Source organism: Hippocampus comes, unplaced genomic scaffold (assembly GCF_001891065.2).
Source record: "Hippocampus comes isolate QL1 unplaced genomic scaffold, H_comes_QL1_v1.1 scaffold12, whole genome shotgun sequence".
NCBI lineage: Eukaryota > Metazoa > Chordata > Actinopteri > Syngnathiformes > Syngnathidae > Hippocampus > Hippocampus comes.
Window position 1 is genome coordinate 764,975 of NW_017805478.1, and position 25,981 is coordinate 790,955.

The 25,981-nt window shown below is 47.1% G+C and overlaps 3 protein-coding genes across 4 annotated transcripts in view; all 3 read right to left on the bottom strand.

The window, feature by feature from the left end:
• Positions 1-964, bottom strand: part of LOC109519194 (glutathione S-transferase A-like) — a 3,621-nt gene extending 2,657 nt beyond the window's left edge. Inside the window, exons 1-2 of one of the 2 annotated variants that reach the window (XM_019875586.1) lie at positions 722-964; positions 576-641 (exon numbers count right to left, since the gene is read on the bottom strand). In XM_019875586.1, coding sequence (XP_019731145.1) covers positions 576-641; positions 722-889 — 234 coding nt within the window. In that variant the 5' untranslated portion in view covers positions 890-964. The remainder of the gene's footprint in view (positions 1-575; positions 642-721) is intronic. The other variant, XM_019875585.1, reaches the window with a different exon arrangement.
• A 963-nt stretch (positions 965-1,927) lies between these two features.
• Positions 1,928-4,558, bottom strand: LOC109519193 (glutathione S-transferase A-like). The gene is made up of 6 exons (XM_019875584.1): positions 4,210-4,558; positions 3,442-3,507; positions 3,252-3,357; positions 2,944-3,062; positions 2,782-2,864; positions 1,928-2,452 (listed from the first exon to the last, which is right to left on the bottom strand). The coding sequence occupies exons 1-6, from the start codon at positions 4,429-4,431 to the stop codon at positions 2,320-2,322; spliced, it is 729 nt and encodes a 242-aa protein (XP_019731143.1). The 5' UTR covers positions 4,432-4,558; the 3' UTR covers positions 1,928-2,319.
• A 307-nt stretch (positions 4,559-4,865) lies between these two features.
• The window catches only part of LOC109519191 (FH1/FH2 domain-containing protein 3-like), a 37,411-nt gene continuing 16,295 nt past the window's right edge, over positions 4,866-25,981 (bottom strand). Inside the window, exons 4-29 of the mRNA XM_019875581.1 lie at positions 21,403-21,470; positions 20,305-20,410; positions 20,082-20,176; positions 19,896-20,007; positions 19,718-19,812; positions 19,305-19,448; positions 18,997-19,232; positions 18,138-18,254; positions 17,554-17,970; positions 16,846-16,905; positions 16,512-16,646; positions 16,005-16,055; positions 14,531-14,726; positions 13,355-14,033; positions 11,747-12,465; positions 11,369-11,506; positions 10,503-10,661; positions 10,240-10,422; positions 9,667-9,786; positions 9,359-9,520; positions 9,002-9,192; positions 8,193-8,439; positions 8,062-8,085; positions 6,897-7,095; positions 6,658-6,822; positions 4,866-6,286 (exon numbers count right to left, since the gene is read on the bottom strand). Coding sequence (XP_019731140.1) covers positions 6,204-6,286; positions 6,658-6,822; positions 6,897-7,095; positions 8,062-8,085; positions 8,193-8,439; positions 9,002-9,192; positions 9,359-9,520; positions 9,667-9,786; positions 10,240-10,422; positions 10,503-10,661; positions 11,369-11,506; positions 11,747-12,465; positions 13,355-14,033; positions 14,531-14,726; positions 16,005-16,055; positions 16,512-16,646; positions 16,846-16,905; positions 17,554-17,970; positions 18,138-18,254; positions 18,997-19,232; positions 19,305-19,448; positions 19,718-19,812; positions 19,896-20,007; positions 20,082-20,176; positions 20,305-20,410; positions 21,403-21,470 — 4,901 coding nt within the window. The 3' untranslated portion in view covers positions 4,866-6,203. The remainder of the gene's footprint in view (positions 6,287-6,657; positions 6,823-6,896; positions 7,096-8,061; positions 8,086-8,192; positions 8,440-9,001; positions 9,193-9,358; positions 9,521-9,666; positions 9,787-10,239; positions 10,423-10,502; positions 10,662-11,368; positions 11,507-11,746; positions 12,466-13,354; positions 14,034-14,530; positions 14,727-16,004; positions 16,056-16,511; positions 16,647-16,845; positions 16,906-17,553; positions 17,971-18,137; positions 18,255-18,996; positions 19,233-19,304; positions 19,449-19,717; positions 19,813-19,895; positions 20,008-20,081; positions 20,177-20,304; positions 20,411-21,402; positions 21,471-25,981) is intronic.

The window sequence follows — 25,981 nt, forward strand, 5'->3', positions numbered from 1 at the left end:
AAGTAAAGCATTTTATCTTGTTTATGAGAAATATTAAATCAGAGATAAACGATCTTGTGTGCATTTTTTCCCCTTTGCGCCCAAGTATCAACATTGATATTGTAAATAATTGACCGTAAAAGTGATTTTTACTTTTGTACTTGCACACTGAAAAGTCATGATTTGTTTTTTTACTATTTGAGATCGCAACCAAACCAATGTACTGTACTTAAATGTTCAAAATAAATTACCGGTAAATGACGTTGTTTTTTTTTCCTCGGTGGGTGTACTTCATTTCGCCACTTTTTTTGATTTTTATTTTATTTTTTTTTACTTACAGACTGACAAAATGTATTTGAATTTGAAATTGCAACTGGTCTACTTGAAAGTTCAAATGAGGTTACGGGTCAATTGCTTTTGTTTTCCCCCCAGCGGCTGTATTGTCATTTGCGTGACACGACTTTGACCACAAAAAAAAAAAAATTAAAAAAAAACTGTGCACATAAGCAAAGCGGATTCGCTTTCAAAGGTTCGAAGGGCAACAATTTTAATCGAATCAATAGCCGTGCGAGTATTGCCGCCACTTGTGGCCTTACCTCCAGATAGATGCAGACAGCACATGACTCATTGATGACAAGTTGCCCATCATGGAAGGTCGGGAGCTTTCGCAAACCAAAACAGTTGAAACGGGTTACATAACACACGTCATCGCACGCGAACGGCTCCTTGCAAGCGAACTTACTTGGCCCCTGGGGTTAATATCGAGCACCCTCTTCGACTTGTGCTCCATCTTCTCAAATGAGAGTTGGTGGCTGTTGTAGCCGCGGAGATCTTTCTCCTCCAGGGCGATCATCACCCTCCAGCACGGAGGAGAGCCGGCGCCCCAGTACAGAGTCATGTCCTTGGCCATGGTTGGATTTGCAGCGAGGTCCACAATCTGCACCGCGTGTCCAAAGGAGGGCTGAGTTGAATCGCGGCATGTCCGGATATATAATAACGCGGAGGTGGGGGGGAGGGGGCACTTTCGGTTTGGGCGGAGAGGTGAGTCCCGACATGAATTGGCATAGTCACGCCCCCTAATTAAACTAAACTAATATTTGATTGAAAGCTTAGGTAAAAAAATTATACTTCAGTGCATTTTTATAGGATGATGGAATAATTTTCAACGGTTGTGCTTACTCTTTGATGTTTACGGAGGGGGTGGGGGGCGCGCGGGGGTCTGTTAAACATTTAAAAAAAAAAAAAAGGAACTTGACATCGCTCCCACTGATTATATTACGACATATATTACTATTGAGGATTATTACGTCTGGATTGCAGTTGCCTGTCGTGTCTTTTCATGCAACGTCACGATGACTAAGCACTTTTCTTTTCCCCTTGCCCGCTCTGCAGATGCGTGCACAATCGGTTTTTTGTGCATAACTGAAAAACAAATAAAACATGCAGAGGCGTGCGCCAAACTTCACCAGTTCAAAGGAAAAAAAAAATCACATTTGATGACAAACACATTTTTCAGAGTTGCATCAAATGACATGGCACACTTGTGGGACTGCATCGAATCTTTGCCGGCTACATGAGTTGCATCAAATGACTTTGCACTTGTGGGACTGCATCGAATCTTTGCCGGCTACACAAAAGACAAAGTCATCTCGCAGAGCATGGACAATTATGACTCCGAATTCGATGCACTTTGTTTCATGGTTCAGCGCCAGTGCGGTACAATACAGCCCATATCAACTTTCTCGTATCTATTGTCAAGAACAGATCAGGTGACAGTCGTTATTCATTACGCAAGCCTCCTTGGTGGAGTTTTATGATACTTCCGAGTGTAGCCTGACAAAAGCCGATCCAATTTCGACGCTTTTCGTGACACAAGCGGCGGCAGAATCAAACATGAATATCTGCCCACATATGAAATATTAAGTTGAGCTCGTGTCAACATTTGAGAGAGAAAAAAAAAACTCCCAAGTCATCATGACAGCAAAAAGGACTGTTGTTTGCACAACAAAAACCTGACTAGGCGTGGCGGCGATTTGAAGTTTGGTGGGACAGGAGTCAATGTCATACCTTCTTGTTTGGTCATGGATTCAACAGTGACTTGCAAAAAATGAAGACTGCACAATAATTCATTTTAAAGTGCTTAATTTGATTGGATCCTTTTTTTCTTTTTTTTTTTTTTAAATCTGAACAAAAATTGCCTTTGAATGAACAAAATAGGCATAACTCTTTCCTTCTTATCGTGCAGAAATCAAATTTGATCAGATGTCGTTCTAACAGTGCAAACGATATTTTGTTTTTCGAATCAACGCGACAGGCTGCAGATGCCGGTGGCGTGGACCATCACACGTCTTTGAGTGTGTCTTCTCCCTTGGGTTGCTCCAGCCAGTGAGGAGGCCAGCTGGCTTTGATGCTGGGTCGATCCTTCAGCAGAGCGTAGTACGCGGCCACTTTGGGGTAACGCTCAGCTGGCAACCTTCAAATACGAAAGAGGAGAAATTCGTGGTTGAATTTAAGAAGTGGAAATTCCTCCTGTGGGTGGTAGAACAATTGTACAAGTGTGCAAATGTCACTTGTCAATGAATGAATGACTGAAATTGCCATTCATAAAACCTGTGCTCTGTGCAAGCAAACCGCAGCCAGCGCGAAGCCTTTCGTCAACAGGAGTCGACAGTGACAACGGGCTGAATGAGCTGCAGCTGTTTGATGCTCTTTTGAGAGCGGTCCAGTGACGGAGGCATTAGAGGTCATTGTGTCAAGTGTGTCAAGTGTAGTGGGCATATCATGCCCAGCCTCCCAACTCACCCGAATCTGAATAGATTAGCAACAATCGGGAATACAATCACATCAGCCAATGTGAAGGACGTTCCGGCCAGGTAGGATCCCGCCTGCAACGACGGGCGAAATGAAGCGAGCTTGACGGACAATCTGAACTAAGCTAGTATTTTGTGTTCCCACCACGCTCACCTTGTCCAGGTAACCCTCCCACAGCTGCAGCTCCGCGGCGAGGGTTTGGCAGTTCCTCTTGATGGTGGAGGCATGTCTCTCGCCTTCAGGCACGTAATACTCGTAGTAGATAACGGCTCCTAGAAATAAGGCGAGACAAGAACTTGGTAACTAACGGGCTAATTCCATGGGGAAGTTTTCCAACTGTGGCATGTCATGACCGTGAGGCTATTTAAGGCTGGCGAAAATGATTTCAGATCTGTTTTAAGTGCGGGGGGATCATGAAAACAGTCCAAAGTTTTCACCAGCCCTCTTATTTAACGTCTTACCTAATTTGTCGTAGAAGGCCAGGCCCTCAAACATGCGCTGGTACATGAGGGCTTGTTCGGCGGGGCCGTCTGGGATCAGCTTGGTCCCCTGACTCTTGAACTGGCTCTGCAGTCAACAAGGCAAATGTTCAAAACAGGCTTACGCCTCAATGAACAACAGCGACGTTTGGTCTTTTTTGTTTTGACTCACCTCCAGGTAAAAACAGGCTGCGTAGGATTCGTTCAAAATGTTGTCTCCATGTTTGAAAGAAGGAAGCTGAAAGAATCAATTGATTGAGCATGTCGATGGAATTTGCACAACAACCTACAGGGTGACAAGTTGATGCGAACGAGCAGTTCGTGGCACTCAAATCGTCCTCACGTTTACATTCAAACCAAAAGTTGGGCACAAAAGCAAATAAGGCGAGCGAAAGTGTCTTTCTTCCACCTCGCCAATTGTGTGTATTTTCATTCAATCTATCAGAGCAGTAAATATTTTGACGCATTACTTTGGGTTCCGCTCTTTTTGAACTTGCACATGAAATCATTTAGTAGTTCTATTTCTTACTCTTGATCCAAGCGTAGTGCTGATGCATCCAACCGTTGATAATGTTTCTGTGGCATTAAATATATATATAGGAATAAACTCGCTCTCCTTTTCTGATGAACAGTCTTTCTTTATGTGGTAGGCTCCTTGTAAAACGTGTGAGAACCACCCGTTTGGTACTCAAAGTCCGTCTTTGATTTTAAAATCCTCTCTTTTTTTTAATTTATTGTCAATTTGGCAGTAAGCCCTTATTGGGGGGGGGGGTGCTGAACATGTATCATGATTACATAACTTTTGCACAGATGCCCATTTTTGCGCCCGACAAGCAAATAACAGGACCTCGACCCAGGCCGAATGATGATATCTCTGCCTTTGTGATTTCGCACGAAGGCGAAAATTATTTTCAACCACTGCATGCACGCTTCTTCTCACCTGTCCCCTGGGGTTTATAGCCAAAACCTCTGGTGACTTGTGTTCCTGCTTCTCGAAGGAGAGCAGCTTTTGCTTGTACCCTTGCAGCTTCTTCTCCTCCAGAGCTATCATCACCCTCCAGCAGGGAACTGAACCGGAGCACCAAAAAAGTGTCATGCTCTTTGCGGCCATGACGGACGGACGGACGGACTTGTTTTCGGAAAGTTGATGCGTAGGACACATACACTGACTGCCGAGATGGCCTAGAAAAAAATTAACTTCTTGCTCAATGTTTAATTCTTCGCCAGTATGACGGCGTTATACAAGATACTGACCCCTGGCGGTCGAATGTGTCTCGAGCACGCGAGGAATCGTCTTCCTTTCCTGGGGCGCAACGGCCGTTGAGAATTATGATCCATATCTGATCCGCCTATTCCGACAAGGGTCGCGGGGGTGCCGCAGCCTGGCTCATCTGTCTTCGGGCAGGCTGAATGATTGGCATGATAATTTTAGGTCCATTACCGCCCCCTACCGGTAGTTTAAAGAACGATTAGATTCGGTTCAATTTGCCATCGCAACAGATTTTACAATTGAACTTATTTTCTTGGTTACACACACACACACACACACACACACACACACACACACACACACACTCACACACACACACACACACACACATTCCTATTGCTATCTTTCTTGTGGTTGGTGGGGAAGTGCACTGTTGACAAACAGCACATTAAAAGTGCATTTGAAAAATGCACTTCATACAAAGTGAAATCAAATCAAAATGGCACATAACAGAATGGAATCATATGCCAACGCCCTCTCGCCTCCACACACAGTTTTATTTTTATTCTGGTAGAACATGTCCAAACAGCATTTCAAGTGAGACAATTGGACTTCATGGTCTGCCATATATGCGGTGATGTTTCCCAGGTTGTTGAAGGGCCTTCATTTCCTTCAGCTTGATAACGTTTACAAAAACAAAATGCTTTGAAAGCAAAAGTAGCGAGGAGTACCTCCATAAAAATAATACTTCCCTCTACACAACCAAATCTACAGTTTCCATTTGTGTTTGATCATATTTTACAGATTAGGCTCTTCTGTTTGTTTTGCTCCAACTATAATACAGCTTTCTACAGATATTATAAACACAACTTGAAGTGCACTGCACGTGCACGCTACGAACACCGATGTAACAGGGCATGTACACGTCTTCGCTGCATGTCTTTCAAATACTTTAATAATTGTAAAAACAAACAAACAAAAAAAAAAAACAATCTTGTCTTTTTACACTTTACAATCAGTTCCTCAAAAATAAAAACTCCCTGTACCGTGAGAGTGACTTAGTAAGGGTGCAAAAAGCTTGAGAATGAGACTGAGAGCTTTCAAATACATACTGAGAACATTTTCGCCCCAAAACAGAAAAGTTAATTTTCTGCAACTCCGAGGAACTTAACAGATAACAGAAGCAGGTGAGTGAAGCAATACAGCATTGTCCCTTTTGATCCGAGAAAGGCACACAGCCAATTGAAGACCTTTTCGTTGCCACAAGCGACCGTTTCAGGTTTGCCTTTCTCGTGTTGATTCTTGTTGTCTTAAGGTACTTTGGAACGAGGGTGCGAGTGATCAGTTTATCTTTGGGTCATACGTTCACAGCTTAAATAGGAGTCACGGTGACGTCATTAAATAACAGTTGTTTCGATTAGCGCTAGTGGCAGCATCGCTTTTTTCCTCCTGGTCACGATGCCTCCTCTTTGTTCATCACACCCTCAGGAGGATTGTCTTTGTGCAGCATTCAAACAAACAAAAAACAAAACAAAACAAAACAAAACAAAACAACAACACTGACTCCAGCACTCAGACACATCCGGCAAGGTTAGCAGCTGACAGAAACCTGGAGCTTCTGCTTGGTGCAACAAGTAGACTGTGTAGCAAAGGCAGCCGGCGGGGTGAAGGGCAGAGACCGGGTTGCCGACGGCGACCAGGACAGACCGCCAGAGGGGCGTGGATTACACTTGCGGCTCGCCGCAATCGGTCAAACCCAACGCCAACGCTTCTTCCGGGGTCAAACCGTTCTTCAGGGTCCGCCTCACTGATAGAAGAGGAAAATTCACGTCAAGTCTTACCAGCTCAGAGCGCGAATACAGAAATTATGCCATGGATGGAAATACTTGTGCGCATTTATTGCTAAAAATGCGCTGAATCGACCATTTGTATTCACACGCGACAATTCAGTCAACTAGTAGAATGACAATGTCTCACGATTCATGTTTTTCCACTGTCACATGATTTTTATGCATCCTAGTTGAATGACCAAATCAGACTAAGGAATTTTTTTTTCACTGTGTTCCACTACTGTCGTGCTGGTTACTAGTGAAGCACGAGAAAACTTTTTAATGTCACTAGTAGTACTAGTTTCCAACAGTATGGTGGATTTTTAGTCTTGCTGCGCATGGCGCTTACGTGATTTTCGGTTGGCCCTCGACCTCCTCCTCTCTCGTGGTTGCGGTCTACTTCCTGGAGCCTGAGTGGCGGACCTCACGATGCGTTCCATGATCTCATCGGCGGTGTCGTCTCCGCACACCTGAGCGTCTTCCACGGCCGGCGTCCGCGCCCGCATGCTGCTCCCTGGAGACACACGTTCTCAAATTGAACGTTCAAAATTGGATTCAATCGGTCCTTTGTCGCGCAGTCGCGCTCACCTCCCCGTCCCGGTCTTGATCGAGTGCGCGTCCGTAGGCCCGGCACACCGCTTCCGTCCTTGTCGGCACCGCAGCTAAGGCTCGTTCGAAGCACGGCTTTCATGTGCTCGTGTTCTGCGGCATCCTCTGCGTGGCCCAGACCTTGGGGCTGATCGCTCTGGCAGCCACTAGGGGCGCTGCTTGGACCATACCTCCCACTCTGAATACAAAGATAAGAGGGCAAAGGTCAGCTGGACCAGACCAGGACCCAGAGATCAGAATGTAATACTCCAGTCGTGAATATTTCACACGGGCTCCCAGTCAACTGTAGAATGGAGTTTAAAATTCTTTTGCTAGTCTATAAATCACTGAATGGCCAAGGTTCAGAATACTTTAATGAGATGCTGATGGAATATAAACCCAGTTGGGTCAGCAAGCTTGTGTCAATTCGCCAAGCTAACAATTCAAAGTAAACATGGTGCATCAGCATTTAGCTGTTATCCTGCATGCAAATGGAATCAGATGCCAACAGAACTGAAGTTACATACTTCTTGTCCTTGCCCTGTACATTCGCTCAGTCCTTTTAGTGAACTACTTTTTATGTCTTGACTTTGCTTTTAAAAGTCTTCATTTTTCTTGCCTTGTATATTGTATTTTGCCTTTGAATGCCGTATTTTCACCATATGAGGCCGACTGAGTTACCTGGTGCCTGAAATGCGGCATATCGATAAAGCTGCCTTGCCTTGCCTGTAACTCGAGTGCTGTTGTTGTCTCGTGCTTACTTTGCAGGATGTAAATATCGTATATTTGACTAAAGTGAAGAGGACATTAGCAAGCATGTCTTCCTCAGTCAAAGATCTCGGTCTCGATTCTAAGCTCGGGACGGCCCTCCTGTATCGTGTTTGCACGTTCTCCTCATGTTTGCAGGTCTTTCCTCCAGCTTCCTCACACATTCCAAAAACATGCACATTAGCGTCATGTCGGACTCGGACTTGTCCCTTGGTGGCAATGGGAAAGGTTGCACATGCCTTGCGATTGGCTGGTGACCACACAACATGGATTGATGGGTAAAACGTCATTTTGAAACACAATAATATTTCAGTGAAATCAATTTTGATTGAAAATGAGAAGATTGAAAGTTACAGGGAGTGATATCATGCACACACGTAAATGCACATGCAGGTACCTCGCTCTCCTCTTCATCATCAGACTACACAGGAGAAAATAGGCAAAGTCAAAGAACAGCACAAAAAGGATCGAGGGAGGAATTTAAAGTCGCGGCGCTCCGTTTAGAGGAAGAAGAGCGGGAAAATGAACCTGAGGGTGCGGCGAAGAGGTCTTGTTGGCGGGGCAACTCACTGTCGCGTCGACGTCCACAATCATCTTGCCTCGCGTCTTGTTCCGCTCGCGGTGGTCGGCGCGTTTCTGTTTTTGCTGCAGCACGCGGTCTCGGGTCGTCCGGTACTCCAGAGCGAACTCGCTGAGGATCTTACTGAACCTTTGCACGCTGACGTCTCTCGCGTTGTAAGCCGGCTGCCCCAGAAACAACAGGAATGAATGGAACCTGGTCGGAAAAGGAGGACAAGTAAGTGAAAAAGCAAAGTTCATTCATATTCTTTTGATATTTTATAAATTTTCGAAATATCGATTCATATATCATCCATTTCCTATTGCGCTCGGTCTATGCATCACAGAACTCGAGTCACGATTTCACGCTTTCTTGTTTTCTCGGAGGAGCCAATGCTCAGCTATTTGCTGAAATGTCAGAAGAAGCCACAAGAGGACGCCAAAGCTCAACCTAGGTAGGAATTGCTCGAGCAGAAACACAAAACCTCTGATCTCCAGAATTTTCACTTTGGATGATGAGAACTCGTATTCGCTCTGTCTTTGATGTGCGAGTGAAAAATCAACGTGACCAAAACCTCTCATCAGGTTCGCTGGAAAAGTTTTCAAGTGCAATAGCTGTTATCTGCATCCGATGTCAGATTTCAGGTCGGAGGCCTTGAGTTTCGGATGTCAATACAGTGATGCATCTTGCCCAAGAGACAAGCTTTGTGTGTCGGGGGAAAGCTAAATTGAACCTGGGTTATTCCTGTTAGCAAACATGTCCTTGTGAGGAGCGCCACCTATTCATGATCCTGCGGTGGACGATCTTGAGGATGATGATTCGCTCCGCGCAGTCTTTGAGGAAGTCCGACATCTTCTGCTTGAGCTGCGGTTTCATCTCGTGCTTGGCAATCACCTTCAGGTGGTCCCACGAGGCTTTGCAGCGACGCTCCATCTGACCCAGGTTCTCCTGCAGCAGGTCGAAATCCACCTGCCATCGATAAGGAGAATTATCACGATACGTCGGTGGAAAAGCTCATTCGGAAGCCAAGTGGAAGCCTTAATTAGCTTACATTAGTTCATTTGCAGCACATATCGTCCAAAGCAATGTGATTTGCCATATTTGCAAATGTGTATCGTTACCACGAAAGGCCCACCTTTGCGGAACGTGTGATGGCCCCGATTTCCGAGTAGAGGTCCGTGCTTTGAGGAAAGTTCTCCACCACCACAGAGCAGGCGTGATGTAACAAAGACTGTTTATGGACCGTGTCCTTTACTTCGGGCACCTTCTGCAAGTATGTCAGCTCGAAACCTTTCGCCTGGACACATCATTTATTTGTCAAAAAACAAACAACAAGAAAACAAAAAAACATGTAAAATAATCTGCTCAGCATATAACTGGAGCCTCCAAAAAATCAGTCCAGAAACGGCAGCGGTCTACCCCATTCACAGGATCCCGACTCACGTTGGTTCCATTGAGGAAGTTCCCGATTGCCAGCAATGTGGAGAGAATGTAGCGGAGAGTCTTGTTCTTCTCCAGTTGTTCCATCCCCTCCTTGAGATCCTGCAATGGCTCAGCTACTTCCTGCGGGAGAAAAAAAAGGTCACGCAACCAAGTATCATTTTGTACGAACAAACTACAACGCGTTAGCGCCCCCCGCCCCCACTACCCTTGCAAAAAAATAAAATTAATCGCATACAGTGGGTTGAGGTCAGTCGAGCTCGGCTAGAAATATGGGCTTCAAAGGAAATCTCAAAGAGGAGCGTGCCCTGTGAGAAGCGCAAAATCTTACAAGACGACATGAAACGCTGTTTTCCTTTGAGAGATTCTGACTTTGAACTCTGTATGAGTAACATGTGATGCGCCAGAGGAGGACCGCTAATAAGCTGTGTGAGGTAACTGCGTTGATGTTGAGCGGATGTTGGCACGGCACAGATGGAGCGCACATTTCCACCATCGACGGACAAAAGTATTGAGACGGGTCAAGTTGGGAAATGTCAATTGAAGCGCGCGCGGAGTCGATACTCATCGACAGACCTTTTCCGTCGCCTCGTAGTCCATCTTGAAGGCCCACAGCTGGAGTCGGGCGGCGAGCTCGCTGATGGAGGACAAGGTGAGCAGGAACTGCTCGGCCGAGCCCATCGGGGTGTCAGGATTAACCAGCTGAGCCTCCTGGATCTTCTGCGTCTCCTCCTCCGTGGGGATCATCGTGAGAATTTTCTGTTTGATGGGCGGACACGAGAGTGGGCGACCACACCTGCGGCCGGGTTCCTTTTATTTCCATCCTTGTGTCCATATACCTCAATGCCTTCCTTGTTGAGCGCATATTCGTCAAAGTTGAGGATTGCCGTCTTGATGGTGCGAGGTGGGGGCAGGACGGTCAGGCCGATGTTGATGGCGTTGCTCCTTTTGGAATCCAGCACGATGATCTCTTGCCGCTTGCCGTCCGCTGCCGTTTTCTAAGAGAGGCAAACACAGCGAGAAGCTCACCGCTGGGTCTCGTTGGTCTCCGACCGTGACTGACTTTTCTCAAACCCTGTGGTCCATTTGATGGGCTTTTAAAGATTTAAAAGCTCATCACGTTGGTTTTATTGTCTGCAGCTGCGGGCGACTCAAAAGTTTTGTTTGAGGGAGGAGCACCTCATGAGATGCAGGATCCAATGAGGCGCAGGACGCCAGTTCGTGCAACGACGTAGCGATGACGGTGAGTGTGGTTGCGGATTGCAACGGCGGGGAACATTATACTCGGGGATTGATAATATTTTGACAATCCTATTCAGCTCATTGAGTTAACGTTTTGCACATTGCCGATAATCCTCCGAAGCCGAAACTGACGGAAAACAAGCATTGTGTGTTTGGCCTGTGGAGCGATTTGTTCGTAAGAGGCACGTCTCCAGCTTTGAAGCTTTTTGGTGGTCCTCGACGCCCAAGAGCCCCACGGTGACTGACAGATTTAGAGGACTGAGACCCGAGTTGTTTTATTAAGACTTTGCGTAGACCTCGGCTGTAAGTCTTTGGAAACTCAAACTCAATTCAAAGTGCGCGAGGGCGCATCTCAACTCCTCTTGGTTCCAGGCTTTGTTGGGCCTTCAAAAACGCAGTTGTTTGATCTCGATCAGAACACTCACGACCTGGCTTAACCTAAAAGAACGAAGAGAAGGCTTACCTTCATCACCGGCATTTCTTTCGACTTGGACTCAAACAGATGTTCCAGTTTGGCTGTGTCTAATTTCACTGAATCCAGTTTGGACCAAACCGAGTCTCCATTTCTCTTGTAGTCCCTGTGCGGCGATTCTGGACGCACCTGAACACACAGTCGGGATGCCATGACTTGAACAAAAAATGTGATTTGAGTTTTCCCTGCTGCCCCCACCAGCGGTCTGATGAGTCACGAAAAAAAAACATTTGGCCATTTTCGGCAAATCAAAAGAAAATGCTTTCCAGAAAAGACACGTTAACAGCATCCAAAGTCAAAGAGGAATGAACACACCTCGTATGTGCACGGCACGCGCCAAAGCAGAAGATTCGTGTTGACGTGCCTCACCTCATTCCAGAACAACCTGATGGTCTTCTTCTTCTTGTTGAAGAGAAGAGGCTCGGGAGGAGGAGGAGGAGGCGGCCCGGGCATTCGGGAGCTCAACGACGGCGGAGGCGGAGGAGGCAGCATCATCGCCGACAAGGGAGGAGGTGGCGGACAAGTGCCCAGCACGGGCGGGGGCGGAGGGAAGGAGGCCAAGGAGTGCGGAGGAGGCGGCGGCGGAGGGGGCGGAGGAGGAGGAGGAGGGGGCGGCAGGTCGCCGCAGCCGCCCATCAGAGTGGCGTCCAGGATGTCGACGTCGTCGTCCTCCGTCAGGTCCGTGAAGTTGATGTCGCCGATGCGCAGCTCTCGAGGGCTGGCTAAGAGTTGGTCCCAGATGGTGTCCGACTCCTTTTTGGGAGGAAGGAGTGGCGTCACATCGTCGCCTTGGATGTCCAAGTGAGGGTGGGGGCTGCTCATGTCCTTGATCAAGTCCCCGAAGCGCTCGGCGAACTGGCGTATGCTCCCCCGTTGCTCGGATTTGTTGTCCGCCAGTTCATCGCTCGACTGTCCCTCGGCGTCCTTGTGCATCTCCTCTTTCTCCTCGCCCTCTCCTTCTTCTTTCTCCTTCTCGGCGTCCTCCTCTTCCTCGCACGGCTTCTTGTTTTGCGAGTACAACATGTCCAGCATGAAGAGTTTACTGTTGAGTTTGCTGCTTTGCTTGTTGACTTCGTCTTCTTTGAGGGCTGAAAGAAAGAAGATGAAGGGCAAGTATGAATCGTCCTGCAGAAGCACACATTTCTTGAAGCACTACGTTGCGCTGCACTTGTCGTACTTCAAAGTCTTTTATACAGTCCGGGTATTTGATTTGTGGATGGTTGTTTTAAAAATGCTATTGTTGTCTGCGATGTTTATTTTCAAACTTGCATGCAAGAATTGCACATTTTGAAAAACTAAAACTCATTAAAAAAATGAACCCAGTCTCAAAACTAATTCAAGCTAAAAAAAAAATTCAATTCAAAAACAATGACCCCGACCAATAATGAAATTTCCCATACAAATATAACCCTGGTTGCCCTTCAAAGGTTTGAAATAACGCCCGGTGGACGACTGGTTAGCACGTCGGCCTCACAGTGCAGAGGCGCAGGGTTCGATTCCGACTCCGGCCTTCCTGTGTGGAGTTTCCATGTTCTCCCCGTGCCTGCGTCGCTTTTCCTCGGGTATTCCGGTTTCCTCCCACACCCCAAAAAAAAAAAAAAACATGCACGGCAGGTTCATGGAACCCTCTTAATTGTCCTTCGGTGTGATTGTGAGCGCGAATGGTTTGTTCGTCTACGTGTGCCCTGCGATGGGCTGGCAACCGGCTCAGGTTGTACCCCCGCCTACTCTGCCCGAAGGCGGCTGCGATAGACTCCAGCACGCCCGCGACCCCCGGTGAGGATAAGCGGATGAGAAAACGGCTGGACGGAAACAGCCGAAATGGCCTCACCGTTCCGGGCTGGCAACCGGTTCAGGTTGTACCCCCGCCTACTCTGCCCGAAGACGGCTGCGATAGACTCCAGCACGCCCGCGACCCCCCGGTTAGGATAAGCGGATGAGAAAATGGCTGGACGGAAACAGCCGAAATCGCCTCACCGTTCTCCGCGTTCGCTGGCTCCTCTCTCTCCAGGGTGCTGCTGGCTGAAGAGATGCTGGAGGCGGAGCAGTTGTCCTTCTCGTTCACCTCCTCATTTTGCCGCTCCTTGTCGCTCAGGATGCCGCTGTCCTCCTCCGCCTCCTCGTGCTCCTTTGCCGCTTGAGGCTCCTCCTCCTCCTCCTCCTCCTCCTCGCCTTCCCCCTCGCTTTCTGTCTCCGCTTCCTCTTGGGCCTCCTCCTTTTTCTCCTCCTCCTCTTGCTCCTCTGGTTCTTCTTCAGCCTCTTTGTCCTCGGGTCCTACGCTGGCCCTCGAGTCATCGGCTTCCTCTGTCACCGAGAAATACATTCTTTCTTTATTTTCCGCAACACTCGTATCCAAATGCCACGGAAACGTGGTGTAACACCTCGCGTTTTTCGCGGGGTTCAAGGGGACTTCTGTTTGTACAAGGACACGGGGGTCAACGCACATCTGCACGCACGCTCGCAAGTAAAACAAACATGACTCGACTAATGCCAAACCACATCCCAGGCACACAAAGTCGGGTTGTGACGGCAATTGGAATACGAACAGGAAATGAAGAACCTGTTTGCCTCGAAACACAACTCGGACTACAGTGGGCGTAGTGATGCCGGCGAGGTTAGAAAAACAACGGTCGTGAGGCCTCGTTGCCCGACTCAGCTACTGTACACGCCTCACGGCTGTGCGCTCCCCCCAAAAAAAGAAGGCACTTTTAGAATAGCCCTTTCACCCATTTCCCTCTATCTTGCATTTCGTTTTTTCAAAGGAGCACCCCTCCGCTGCTTTTGCTTCAGCTCCCACTTCACTTCAACTCGGTTTGCAGTTTCCGAATGCACCTGTTTGTGTTTTTTCAGTGTCATCTATCAATCCCGAGGTATTCGCTGGAAGACTCATCTTTTCATGGTTTGGTCAAGACGGTGCCAAAGTGCTGTCGAAATGGAAAAGTAGTCGCGTTCCCCTGCTATTTGCAGGGGTTGGAGACCAAAATCAAGAACCCTATTTTTCTGACCAGAAGTTGCTCCACGAATGAAGTCGCACCAATCGAAATTTGCACCACAAAGAAGTAATAAAAGCAAAAGCAAAGTAATAATTCTATTATAGACAAGGTTTTGGCCTTAGTACAAACAAAGCAAATAGGCGCGCGTTGCAGCGGTTTAAGGGCCGGCGGTGTCTTCAGCTTCGTCGTCGGCCTCGGCCTCCTCTCGCGACGATGGGGTGCCGCTGCGCGTCGACGACGACCGCCACGTGTCGGAGGGTTCGAAGGTCAGGTCGAGGTCGGGGTGAGTCCTCGGCCCGCGGGGAACGCGCTCCTTCTCGTATTCCTCGGCCGCCAGGCGCTCTACATTCTTATACCTGCCAGGGCGGATCGCACAAGTTCGGTTTCAATGAGGAATAAAGGCATGCGTCACACTTGTTTGGTTGCTTTGAAGGTGTTTACGTTCAATCGCCTTTCCCCCGCTTCCTCCTCTCACCGCCCCGCACCATCCAACCTGCCGGCTGGAGATTGAGATTGGTGCAGGGTGGACTTTCTTCCTCTCTCTGCTCCTTCCCCTAACCCCTCCTCTCTTTCCCATGAATATGTGGCCCTTCTGTTCCCAGTTCATTAGCATCAGACCACTTCAGAGGTCCAAGGGGAACTGGATACTGCTTTGTGTGTGTGTTAGTACGGTGTGGGGTGAGGGAAGAAGTGTGGCCAACTGTGTATTGTGGTGGATGAAGCGGCAGTCCCGTCTGCAGAGCGCTGAGATCCAAACACGACCCCCCAGCCCCTGCCAAAGAACCCTTTGAGTGGATGGATACAATAAGGTTTCCTCTTGGCAAGGTGAAGCACTGTATGCTAAGTATTTCTATGAGGGAAAGGCCACACACACACACGCACACACACACGGTTTCATCGCGGTTGACGCTCTTAGTGAGCAGGGAACGCAAAATATTTGCATCAGTATGCAAACGCGCGAGTGACATCTCGGTTCCGCATGTTAGCCGGCGTTAATTCTCATGAGAAGTGAGGGAAACTTTCACACGAGTGCTGGAACTTGTACAAAATGAGGGCATTTTTATTAGTTTTAGCATCAATTTTAGTTTTTTTTTTTTTTTAATATATGGAGTATTTGTTGAGTGCAAAATTTTTACAAAAGGTCACTAAGTATTGGGTCGTTAAGTACTCAAAGAACCGACGGATGTACTGCAAGAGTATTTCATTCATGAACACATTTGAATTCTTATGTTCGTTTTCATGAACTGTAATAACCTTGGCCCCCACTGAACTATTTACAATTTTACAGTGAAAAAAAAAAAAAAAAGGATGCTCGCAAAAAAAGTAAGCAGCTTTGACTGTAAAAATAACACTTGCATGATGGACGACTTCCTACTAAATGACAAAATCTTTTCATGTTTCCGACCAATAATCTCCTGCTGTGCGTGACGGGAGAGTGTCTGTGAACGGGGATCTGTGCACACAGCAAATAAACAGGAAGGAGTCGAGGATCATAAAGCCCAAAAAGTTCATGTATTTGTTTTGGTGACGGCAAAGCGAGGAAAGCAGGCTACAATGTCGGTGCCTGTATGGCAAAACTGTGTGAGCGCTTCCTCCGTGATGTGCTGCATTTCAATTTTTTTTCTTATGCTTACCTTTCTTCCCGCGCCACCCTGGCCTCTTCCATTTTATCCACATAGTCTCGGCTGTGGCACACACATTGACAAAAAAATTGAAGTATGATCAGCAAGTCGTGATAAATTGTGATGTCACGTAACCGCACGGAGAAGAAATTTTGATGCGTTTTGTTTTTTTTTTTTGGGTCGGGGGGGTGGCAAAATAAGTGACAGTCCTTGAGGCACGAGAGTTGCATTATCTGACTGTGGATCAGGTGATTTGAGAGTTTTTTTCCCTTCCCCGTACATGAAAGCAAAGCCTATAAAATAGCATGCACGTCACCCTCAAGCCAAAGCCAAGCGGAACCCAGGGCACACCTGTGTTTGGTCCTAAGTAACAGTCCTTGAGGCACGAAAGTTGCATTATCTGACTGTGGATCAGGTGGTTTGAGAGTTTTTTCCCCCCTCCCTGTACATGAAAGCAAAGCCTATAAAATAGCATGCGCGTCACCCTCAAGCCAACGCCAAGCGGAACCCAGGGCACACCTGTGTTTGGTCCTCTCCTCTCGTTCGATCCTTTGTAACCTCTCCTCCCTCTCCACGCGCCGCCGCTCTCGCTCGGCCGCCAAAGACTCCTGGTGTTGCCGGTACGAGGAGGAGAGGAGCCCTCCCAGGGGAGGCCTGAGGGAGAATAAAATGATCATTCTTTATTCGTTCTCTGAACCGTTTTCATATTGTCGTCATGTATCTGAGCAGCTCATTCGCCCGAGAGACACCTCAACATCGGGCACGAGTGAGTCCACACTGGAGCATGGAGACACACTGAAAAGGCATGACGGTGAGGGTGACATGTGGGCACTTGTGGGTCAGGTGACCTCACCTGGGACTGGTGGGTGTCGAGGGGCCGCTGTGAGTGGAGTAAGACGCGAGACCCCCGTTCCTTGGAGAAAAAAAAAAGGAACAGGAAACACCATGGCTGTGAGACGGCCATTTAAGCGAAGCAATATGTCGACTGAGCAGTCCGAGGCAAGAAAGTGAAACGTGGTTGGTGCGATTCCGCTCTGACCACAAAACCACGAATATGTTGGTGCGGGCTTTCATTTTATTATGGATGTGCAAGATTAGTTTCTCTGCGGTTACTTTTCCCGCCGCTCTATGTTTCACTGTCCGATCAGGTACATCAATCCATCATTTCCGAGAAAAGACAGAAGAAGGATTGAAATCAAACGACTTGAAGAGCAGATCCAAGCGCAAAGGGAACGATGCATCAAAAGAAGACTGAGAAAGTGAAAAGAGTCACCGCAAATACAAATGTTAAGAAGTGAGGAGAAGATCCATCAAAGTCCACAGGTGAAGAGTGAAAAAAACAAAATTGAGAGCAAAAAGGAACGGGGGAGGAGTGTGCCGGGAAGCAAAGTGAGTCTTCGAGCAAGTGCGGAAGCCTTTTTCAGTGACAGGATTAAAGAGAAGTGAAGTGACTAAAAAAGATCAGTGAACACTCGCAAAAGTGGAGATTGTGAAGAAGAAAAGACGGAGGAAAAAGCCCCGACCCCCAAGAAGAAAATTCAAGTCCGGGTGTCCCTCTGACCTTGGAACTGCGGGATTGTCCGTCTCCACACAGGGTTTGGGTGGAGATTGAGGTGACGTCTCGTCATCCAGATCGTAGGAGAAGAGGTGGAAGGGCGAGTGGGGCTTGTAGGGCAGGTGCTCGGGGGAGAAACAGGAGCCGCCGCGCAACGGCTGGCTGATCTCTTTGGTGGCCGGCACGGTGCTGGTCACCCTCTTCCTGGCCAACAGGGCGGCCAAAAGCGAGGGGGCGCTGAGGGGGGAGGGCATGGGAGGAGGGGGCGCGGGGGGCGGTGACACCGGCGCCAAGGGGGAGCTCAGGGCGCTTGCCGGAGGGGATGCCTTCCAATTGCCGGCATCTCGCTCATGGACGGGTTTGGACGTGATGGTGATGGACTGGAATGTCCGTTGAATGATAGATGGAAGATGCCTTACCGGGCTAGGGAGAGAAGGATCGGAAGAAGAGGTCAACGTGAAAAAGAAGGCAATGGCAATGGGAACCCAAACCAACTGCAAAACTGTCAACGTTTTGTCATCGTTTAGAGGAGCTCCTGAGGGTTTTTTAGGGTTTTTTTTTGAAAGACTCCGCAGTTTGACCCATTGTACCTGGTACTACTCGGGCTAGGCAAAAAAGCGTCATCGTTTTCATCGAAATCAGTCTCAGTCAGTACAGGCTCATCCTCTTGGGACTGCTTGATCACTGCATCCTCACATTCCTCATCTCTATTGGAAGGAGTCGGGTGGAGGGAGGGGGGTAGACAGGAGGTTTGATTACATGCACAGGCGGATGGCAGGAGAATGGATGCAAGGTGGAAAAGAATTACACAAAAAACATGACATCACAAACCCAGAATATGAATGAGAAATGAATCGAGCACCATTCAGAGGAACACCAGATCGTCTTTCATATCATGCAACTCTGCCCTCTAGTGGTTTTAAGCAGCATAGGTAAAGACGTCAGGGCAGTCGGATTGGAGGCTCGTTGGAAAGTTCCAATCAACCAAAAAAATGCTGAGCGATTTGCATTCTTGACGTGTTGCGGAACAGCATCTGGGCAGACGTTGATTTCAGCATTCACGCAGTCAAGATGCAACACGGGCACGGGACGTGAATTGATGGAGAGGGTTAGATGGAATGACGATGAAGCCTTGATTTCATGAACGCATGACGTCAGTCGTTCCACTTCGGAACCTCGATCACACACCATCAATATGTGGACACCATCCATGCAGCCTACAGTGGGCGCTTCCTAATCAAGAAGAAAAATCTTGGAAAACCCGTTGAACTTCGGAAGCTCGCTTCAAAAAGTGAAACTCATTATTTGTTGAGATGCACCTGTAATAACTTGCACAACGTATGATGCCAAACAGTCAGATGTTTTTTTTCCAAGTCATTCCAGATAACTCTTGTAAGAAGTAACGGATGGATTATGATTACTTTGCGCCTTTGTCTGCATCTCCCTCACCTCTCGCTAATCTCCTCGGGCCTGTGTCCGTTAAAGGGGTGAAAGACCGTCCTCTGGGGGGACGCGGGGCTGCAGGGGGACGCCTGCCCGGATCGCACCAGCGAAGCCCTGCGGCTTCGCCTCCTCTCCAAACCGCACCGCTTATCGCCGCCCCCGATGCTGGCTCGCCGGCGATCCCGGCGACCCGTCGGCGGAGGCTGGCCGTCGTCGTCGCCATCCTCGTGCCGAAGAGTGGACTGGTGGATGAATATGAGCGAGCCGTTTACACAAGGGAGCGGCGCTTAGTTTTCCACTATTCATATGCAAACCTCATAGATGTTGAGCTGCTCAACCAAGTCCAGATCGGTGCCTTTCCGATTCAGGTGTCTCTGAGTTACCGTCTCCATTCCTTGCTCCTCCAGACCGTCCACCATGTCGTAGAAGGAGTCTTGGTCTGGTAAGGCTGCCAAAGTCTGACAAAACAAAAAAAGGGACAGAGTTGACGGGAATAGCGTTGCGAGTCGAAACACTTTTCTAAAGAGTCTTCAGTGGAGAACCCGGTTGTGCCGCAACATGTTGGGCAGTCCACTGAGCTAGACAACAATTAAGAACAAGAACAAGAAAAAGACACGGACGGAGAAGGCTGCCATCTCAGCTCTAGTAAGCTCCAGGTGGCTCTGGAATGTTATCGCTTCCACTAAACAAGGCTTCACTAGACCAGCAATTATTATCTTTGGAATACCTTATTGATGAGGGTCATGGCATAGACCAGCAGCTCGGTGTCCACGCCGTCTTTCTCTTGCAAGATCTCCATGGCATTCGACCACGCTTTGCAACCTGCACACGCCAGTTCAAATCTTCAACCTCCGAAAGAATTTGTCAATCGACCCGATTCCAAATGATGGGTTTCATCAGCGCACCTCTCTTGGAATCCACCGTGGCGATGGCTTCGATGAGAAGCGGCGCGTTGGACTCGGAGTACTCCACAAAGACCAGCAACAGTTTCATGGCTGTTTTTAACACGAGACGGAACTAGAAGAGAGGAAATTACATTTGTACTGGACCAGGCCATCAGGCAAATCGTTTCGGATTTGAGGATGTTTTACCTTTGACCCGACAAGCGTGTAAAGCCACTCGATTGTCTCCGTGTGGCCAATGACGCCGTTCATCCCGTCAACATACAGCATGATCTGTCCCAGGGCTGTCCAACACGTGAAAATGAACACACGTACAATGAAAAAGTGAGGAGGAACGCAGCCGTTTCAAAATGACGAAACCTTGTGGACTTTTGCCCTTTGTATTTCCGCCCGACTTGACTGTTTTCTATACCTCTTAAAATGTAGTTCTGGTAGTTTTGGTCGGCTTCTGCGCCCACTTTGATGAGACACGTCAAGCCTTCGGCCATCACAAACTCATGGACAAGGTCTTTGTCATCCTGGTGTACAGAAAAAAAATGGAAATGAAGCTCATATCGTCGGCGAGATGACACCACCACACAATCATCAAAATACAGGTCCACTTCTTCCAAATTGCATTATTTCTCCCTCCCAGCAGGAGGCAGCAAAGTTCTATTTGACATTAAACCGTCACAATCAAACGCAATTTGTACAATTTGTTCGTGCCTTTTCGACCTAACGATACAAACAAGATCAACAAGTTCATTATGTTACCAAACCCAAAGGAAGCAGCCCACGCCACAGACGCACTATTTCGAAAGCACAACTTCTATTTTTATCTGATGTGTTGTTCTGCATCAAGAAGATTTGACTTGCAAAAGACTTGAAATAAAGCTATGTACCCAACTACATATTCAAATGGGATTCCATTTGTCTGCAGTGTGTGGGTGATCTTCATTTGGTGACAATATGAAAAGTCTTCTTTTGTGTATTCCAGAAAAAACATACTCTGCATGAATATAATGTAAGAACTCAGCGGGAGTCATGTGACGAAAATATGACTGGCCCCTGACAATGCACTTATGTACAAAAGTAAAAATTCATTTGCATGACAGTTATACACAGTACTCATTTTGATAACTTGGCGCATTGGCAAAAAATGTAATTATTTTCCCTCTTTTATTAACTTCCATCACATTAGCTAGCCCTGACTAGACTTTTATGCTATCAAAACAAAGCAACATTTTCCCATAGCCTTGTGAAAAAAAAATGCTTCATGTGTTGACCTTTATGCCCTCAACATTTTAACAGCAGAGAGCACGGATGTCTCTTTTCAAATGTCAGGGGATAAAAATAAAACGTAAACAGAAAATAACAATAACAAGTCCCTGAGCATGAAAAGGAACACCCAAAAATGCCACGTTGGTGAGGTGGCGAGCGTGGCCACCGCAGTTACCAAAATGTTACGCAACGCTACCAACGACTTGACTGTGAGGTTGTGGGCGCGACAGCAAGTTTCGGTCCACGTTACCTGAAAAATTTGCTTGAGCGAAAACAGCGCCCTCCTCAAGTCGCGTCCGTTGGAGTTGTACAGTCGTTCTGCAGGAAGACAGCGAGAGCGAAAATCAGACATGTGGTTGTGAAGTGTTATGATTTAATTCGGAATATCCCCAAAAGCCAAAGATAGCACTTCCTTTTTGGCAGGTTTTGTTTATTCCCCGGCTTTAAACATTTGATGAAAAAAAACCTCTGAATGAGGCTCAGATGTGCAAAGGTTTTGACAATAAATTGAGTGTGAGTCGATGGAATTCATCAGCACACATCAGTGCCCTGCTGGCCGCTGGCACTGAACGCGGCAGCGCACACTTTCGCCGTGGCCTCAGTGGCCGCACGGCACGTGTACGACCTCTCACCCCCTGTCTGCCACGCACGGACACACACACACACGCACACTTGTACACGTTGCAGCAGTGATTAGAGTTGTAATGGAATGTTAATGAGCCGCAGGCTGGGTTTCAGCAGTGAGGTATTCAGGTCACGACATGGAAAGTACTCGGGACCAAATGTTTTAAGTGCTGATAACACTGCAATGATACTTAAACCGTGTCCATCTTCCAAAATTAAAAAAGAAACAAAAATATTCTATTTATGACCTTGTGAACTGTCCTCCATATGTGATCCTTTGGAACTATTTTGCTAAAAGCGTATGAACGAGAGGACATACGTTTAAAAAGCAGCACCCCTGACGTATGCCCGGAGGCGGGCTCGCAAGGTTGCGGCGCTGGCCTGCCTGTCTGTCTGTCTGTGTGTGTGTATGGAGCTCAGTGGTAACAATCAGTGAACCAAAGTGAGGCTAACCCACGGCCAGGGTCACAATCATTATCATTCCACACCAAGAATGACGCGCCTCTCTGTCTCTCCATCGAAGCAACAACCGTGGAAGATGTCTCTCCATGCAACAGCCAAGTTGCAACCAAACAAGTTGATTGGACAAGAGTCATCCATGAGCGACAAAGTATTCTGTACAACACGGGGATTTGACATATCACAGGTGTTGCCTCACTGGTGTTGTAATCTGTTTATTCGGCCTACACCAGCGGTCACTTAGCTAACAAAGGATGTCAAAAACTCCAATTATTATTATTGTTATTATTTTGCAAGCAACTAACTCCATGGCTAACGCCACTGCTATAAGTGTTGCGGCTGAGACGAAGCAATTGATGAAATAAACAAATAAGTCCGATTTTTTTGCTGCTTATTACCGTTGATGAATGAATGCTGGTTGTCGAGCTTTTTTGATGGAAGCCATGTCACACTCGAGGTCACGGCGTTGCACTCTATATCAACACGGCCGCGATTCGATCTCTCACTTGACTCGTTCTGGTGCGATACTGCTTCAACAGTCTCCACTGGAGATGGCAACAGTAGCCAACATCATCAAACATTCTAAATGAAGCCTAGGCAGTGCTCAGCATACAAAAATAATTGAGTCAGGCATGCGAGAGCAAAATTAAACTGGTTGCGGAGAAGAGCAGCATGGTGAACTTATGGTTAGCACATCTGCCTTGCAGGTCCGAGGTTTGATGTTTGAATCTGGTCTCTTTTGTGTGGATCGCTTTGTCTCTGCGTGTTCCAGCTTCCTCCTACTTCCCAAAAAGATGCACGTTTTAGCTTCACAAAATTGTTGCATCGGTGTGAATGGGAGCGTGACTGGCTGTTCGGCCGTGTCATAAGTCGAGGAAAATGAATCCGATAAGAAAATACTTCAACATTGAGACACTGCGCACTCACTGGCCACAATCCAATGAGCCCTATCGCAGTATCAAAGCCGTCTGAAAAAGTATAGCCAGCTTTTGATGGACACTGTCAAAGCTGTGACGAAGCGCACCGCATCACACTGCAGGTATATCCAATATTTGTTTTGGATCCGACCAGATTGTGCAGCTGTCCCTCACGACGTGTCATGTGAGTGGATGGCGTTTCCACGTGCGTAAAATGTGGCAGTACAAAAACACAGACAAACTGTTTTTCACTCGAAAATGGCAGCCAGGATTATAGGTCAAACCACTAGCCTATTTGTTATGCACTTTATAATGGTGATCGTTTCCTTATGGGGACTATAAAAGGTTGCCTGCACCACTTTTATGGCTTTGTTGCCACCATTTCTGAGTTTGCTTTCAAGTCAAAGCCGGGAACGCTGTGTCTGCGCCGCTGGATCGCACTTGCAACCGCACAAAGACCCTCGAGTGACAACTGTGTTCCTCACCAAGCTGTGAGCGAAAGCTGTCAGGGTAACCTTGACTGAAACATCTGCTGTCCATCAGAGGCATGTCAGCAGTTGTGATAAGGTCCAAACGTGGCCCAATTCACTGTGGTGTAAAATGAGACATTGCACGTCCCGGAGGTTGTAAAAGGCCCCAAAATGAGGCCATGGAAATCTAAAGGCCAGGTGTCCCATTACTTTTGTCCGTACAGCACAGGTGTGACTATGCAGGTTCCTCAACATACCTGAACAGGAACAGTTAATTAGACTCGAAGCGCAGTTTGTTTTTACTCTTGCATGAGATTGGAATTTCAATAACTCACAAACAAGGCACGTCTTAAGATAGATGAAGACAAATGCCTCCAGTTGCTGAGGGAGGGAGACAGAGAAGAAGCAGGAAAGAGGGAAAAAAAACAACAAAAAAAAAAAACAACAAAAGCAAAAGCCGTGGCGTTCCAAGAGAAGAGTTGGCTGTCCACGTGGCCTACACAGACCAGGCTCTCATTTTTCCCCGGCCACGCGTTTTATTATTGTCATAAGGAAACCTGAAACACTGGCTGGGATGTGTCATTGTGGCTTGTACTTGTATTCGAGCGCTGTATGTGCACGCCAGGCGCTTATGTGCACACGGAATGTGGATGCAGACTGGATGACACGTTTTCGGTTCAAACTGTGACTGGTTTTTTTTTTTTTTTTTTTCCGGAAAGGACGCATAGTTCTTCACCCCGACCTCACAGGCGCTGGCTGCATTGTGGCAACCTCAGCACATAATTTAATCCCATATTCCACCTTAAAATAGATTTTCAAAAGTCAAGAGAAAAAATAAAAACCACCATGGGCTGCTATTGCTGTAATACGTTTGATTATAAACGCCTGTGGTCGATTTTTAAGGCCATTTTTTTTCTCAAATAGGGCACAGGGGGTATTCTCTTGCTCAACTGCAGAGAGAATAAAATGTTCATTAGAGGCTAGTTATCGATTTTAAGGGGAGGTGGAGCAAGACACACTTCTGTGTGTTGACTGGCTGTTGAAGTTACAGCCGAGCTCAGGCGTTATTTTGTTTTTTTTCCATGAAGTGATTTATTTCTTTGGCCATATATTTTAAATGCAATTAAAGTGACAGTGATTAGTTTATGTAATCATGACTAATGAGGTGTCAATCATTTGCTATGCCCTTGCAACTTTGCTGAAACCACAGCCAAATATCCAGCACCACCGGCAAATGAAAAAAAGGCCCCTCCGTCGTTTGCCAAAAACTGGGCACCTGACTCGCAAACAGAAGCCGAGCAAAGTGACGTCAGGCAGCTGAGAGGATTCAAAAGTGACGTGGAATTAGCAACATTTCCTTTACAGTTTATCTGACTTGATATTCATTCATTTAGTTGTTCTCTCTTTGGACCGATCAGTAGGGATTCCCCCACGGTAAATCGCTCAGGAGTGCTGAGATCCCTCCTTCTCCCGCCATAATGAGATTAGCGTGGTGACCCTTCAGCTTTGACTAATCCCCCAGCATTTTACACCGCATCTACTCACACGAGTCAACTGAGGCTGACGTTGTAGGCACACGGTTACCATTTGCGATACGTTCTGCCGTTAGTCAAATTAATGACAAAAATGGTCTCCAAATGACATTAGCAATGGTAGTTAGCGTTACGGATTAAATAGTCTCATTGATATTTCTGACTGGAAAACGACTATGTCAGGCTTGAAAGGGGCGCGCCACAGATGGAAGGCCCCCCATTTAAGCTCAGCTGAAACCTCTGTCTTGTGTTACTCAAAGATTTTAACAGCACGCCTCTAAAAACAAACAAACAAAAAAATCCAGCTGTGTGGCTCAACCCATCAGTTGGCTCTTAAACTTTTGCAATATATATTGTCAAAATGAATACCTCCCACATTTGTGCATTATCAACCCCAGTTACTTCACACATAAACATGAGACATTTTCATCCAAGTATTGATGTCACAGAAAAATGCGTCCATTTTATTCTAGGGGATAAAATAGAAACAAAATGGCATTCGTTCGACTGGAGAATGAAAGTGTCTCACAGAGTAAGCCCAGAGGTACACCGCAGGAAATTACCGGAGATTTTGCATGTGACAAATTATAAAACTAAATCACTTGAATGGATGGATGATTTTGGACTACATTCCACCAACAGCTGCACTTTTCCAGCCACTTACTTGACAGTCAAAATGATTGCGCCAACTCATCTTGCATTCATTTTTTAAAATGACAATCACTTCCATTTTTATGATCCAAAGGGGATCAGAGTATTGCTGTGTCAACGTGCAGCTAGTAATGCATGTTCACGAGCGTCAGCTTAGAAGGGGGGAAAAAAATAAC

Excerpts from the sequence above, each read along its gene's own strand:
- LOC109519193 (XM_019875584.1), bottom strand. The coding sequence starts at position 4,431 with ATGTGTCCTACGCATCAACTTTCCGAAAACAAGTCCGTCCGTCCGTCC. Across the intron at positions 3,508-4,209 it reads CTATAAACCCCAGGGGACAG|CTTCCTTCTTTCAAACATGG; the intron begins GTGAGAAGAAGC and ends TGATTCTTTCAG. Across the intron at positions 2,453-2,781 it reads GCTAATCTATTCAGATTCGG|GTTGCCAGCTGAGCGTTACC; the intron begins GTGAGTTGGGAG and ends TCGTATTTGAAG.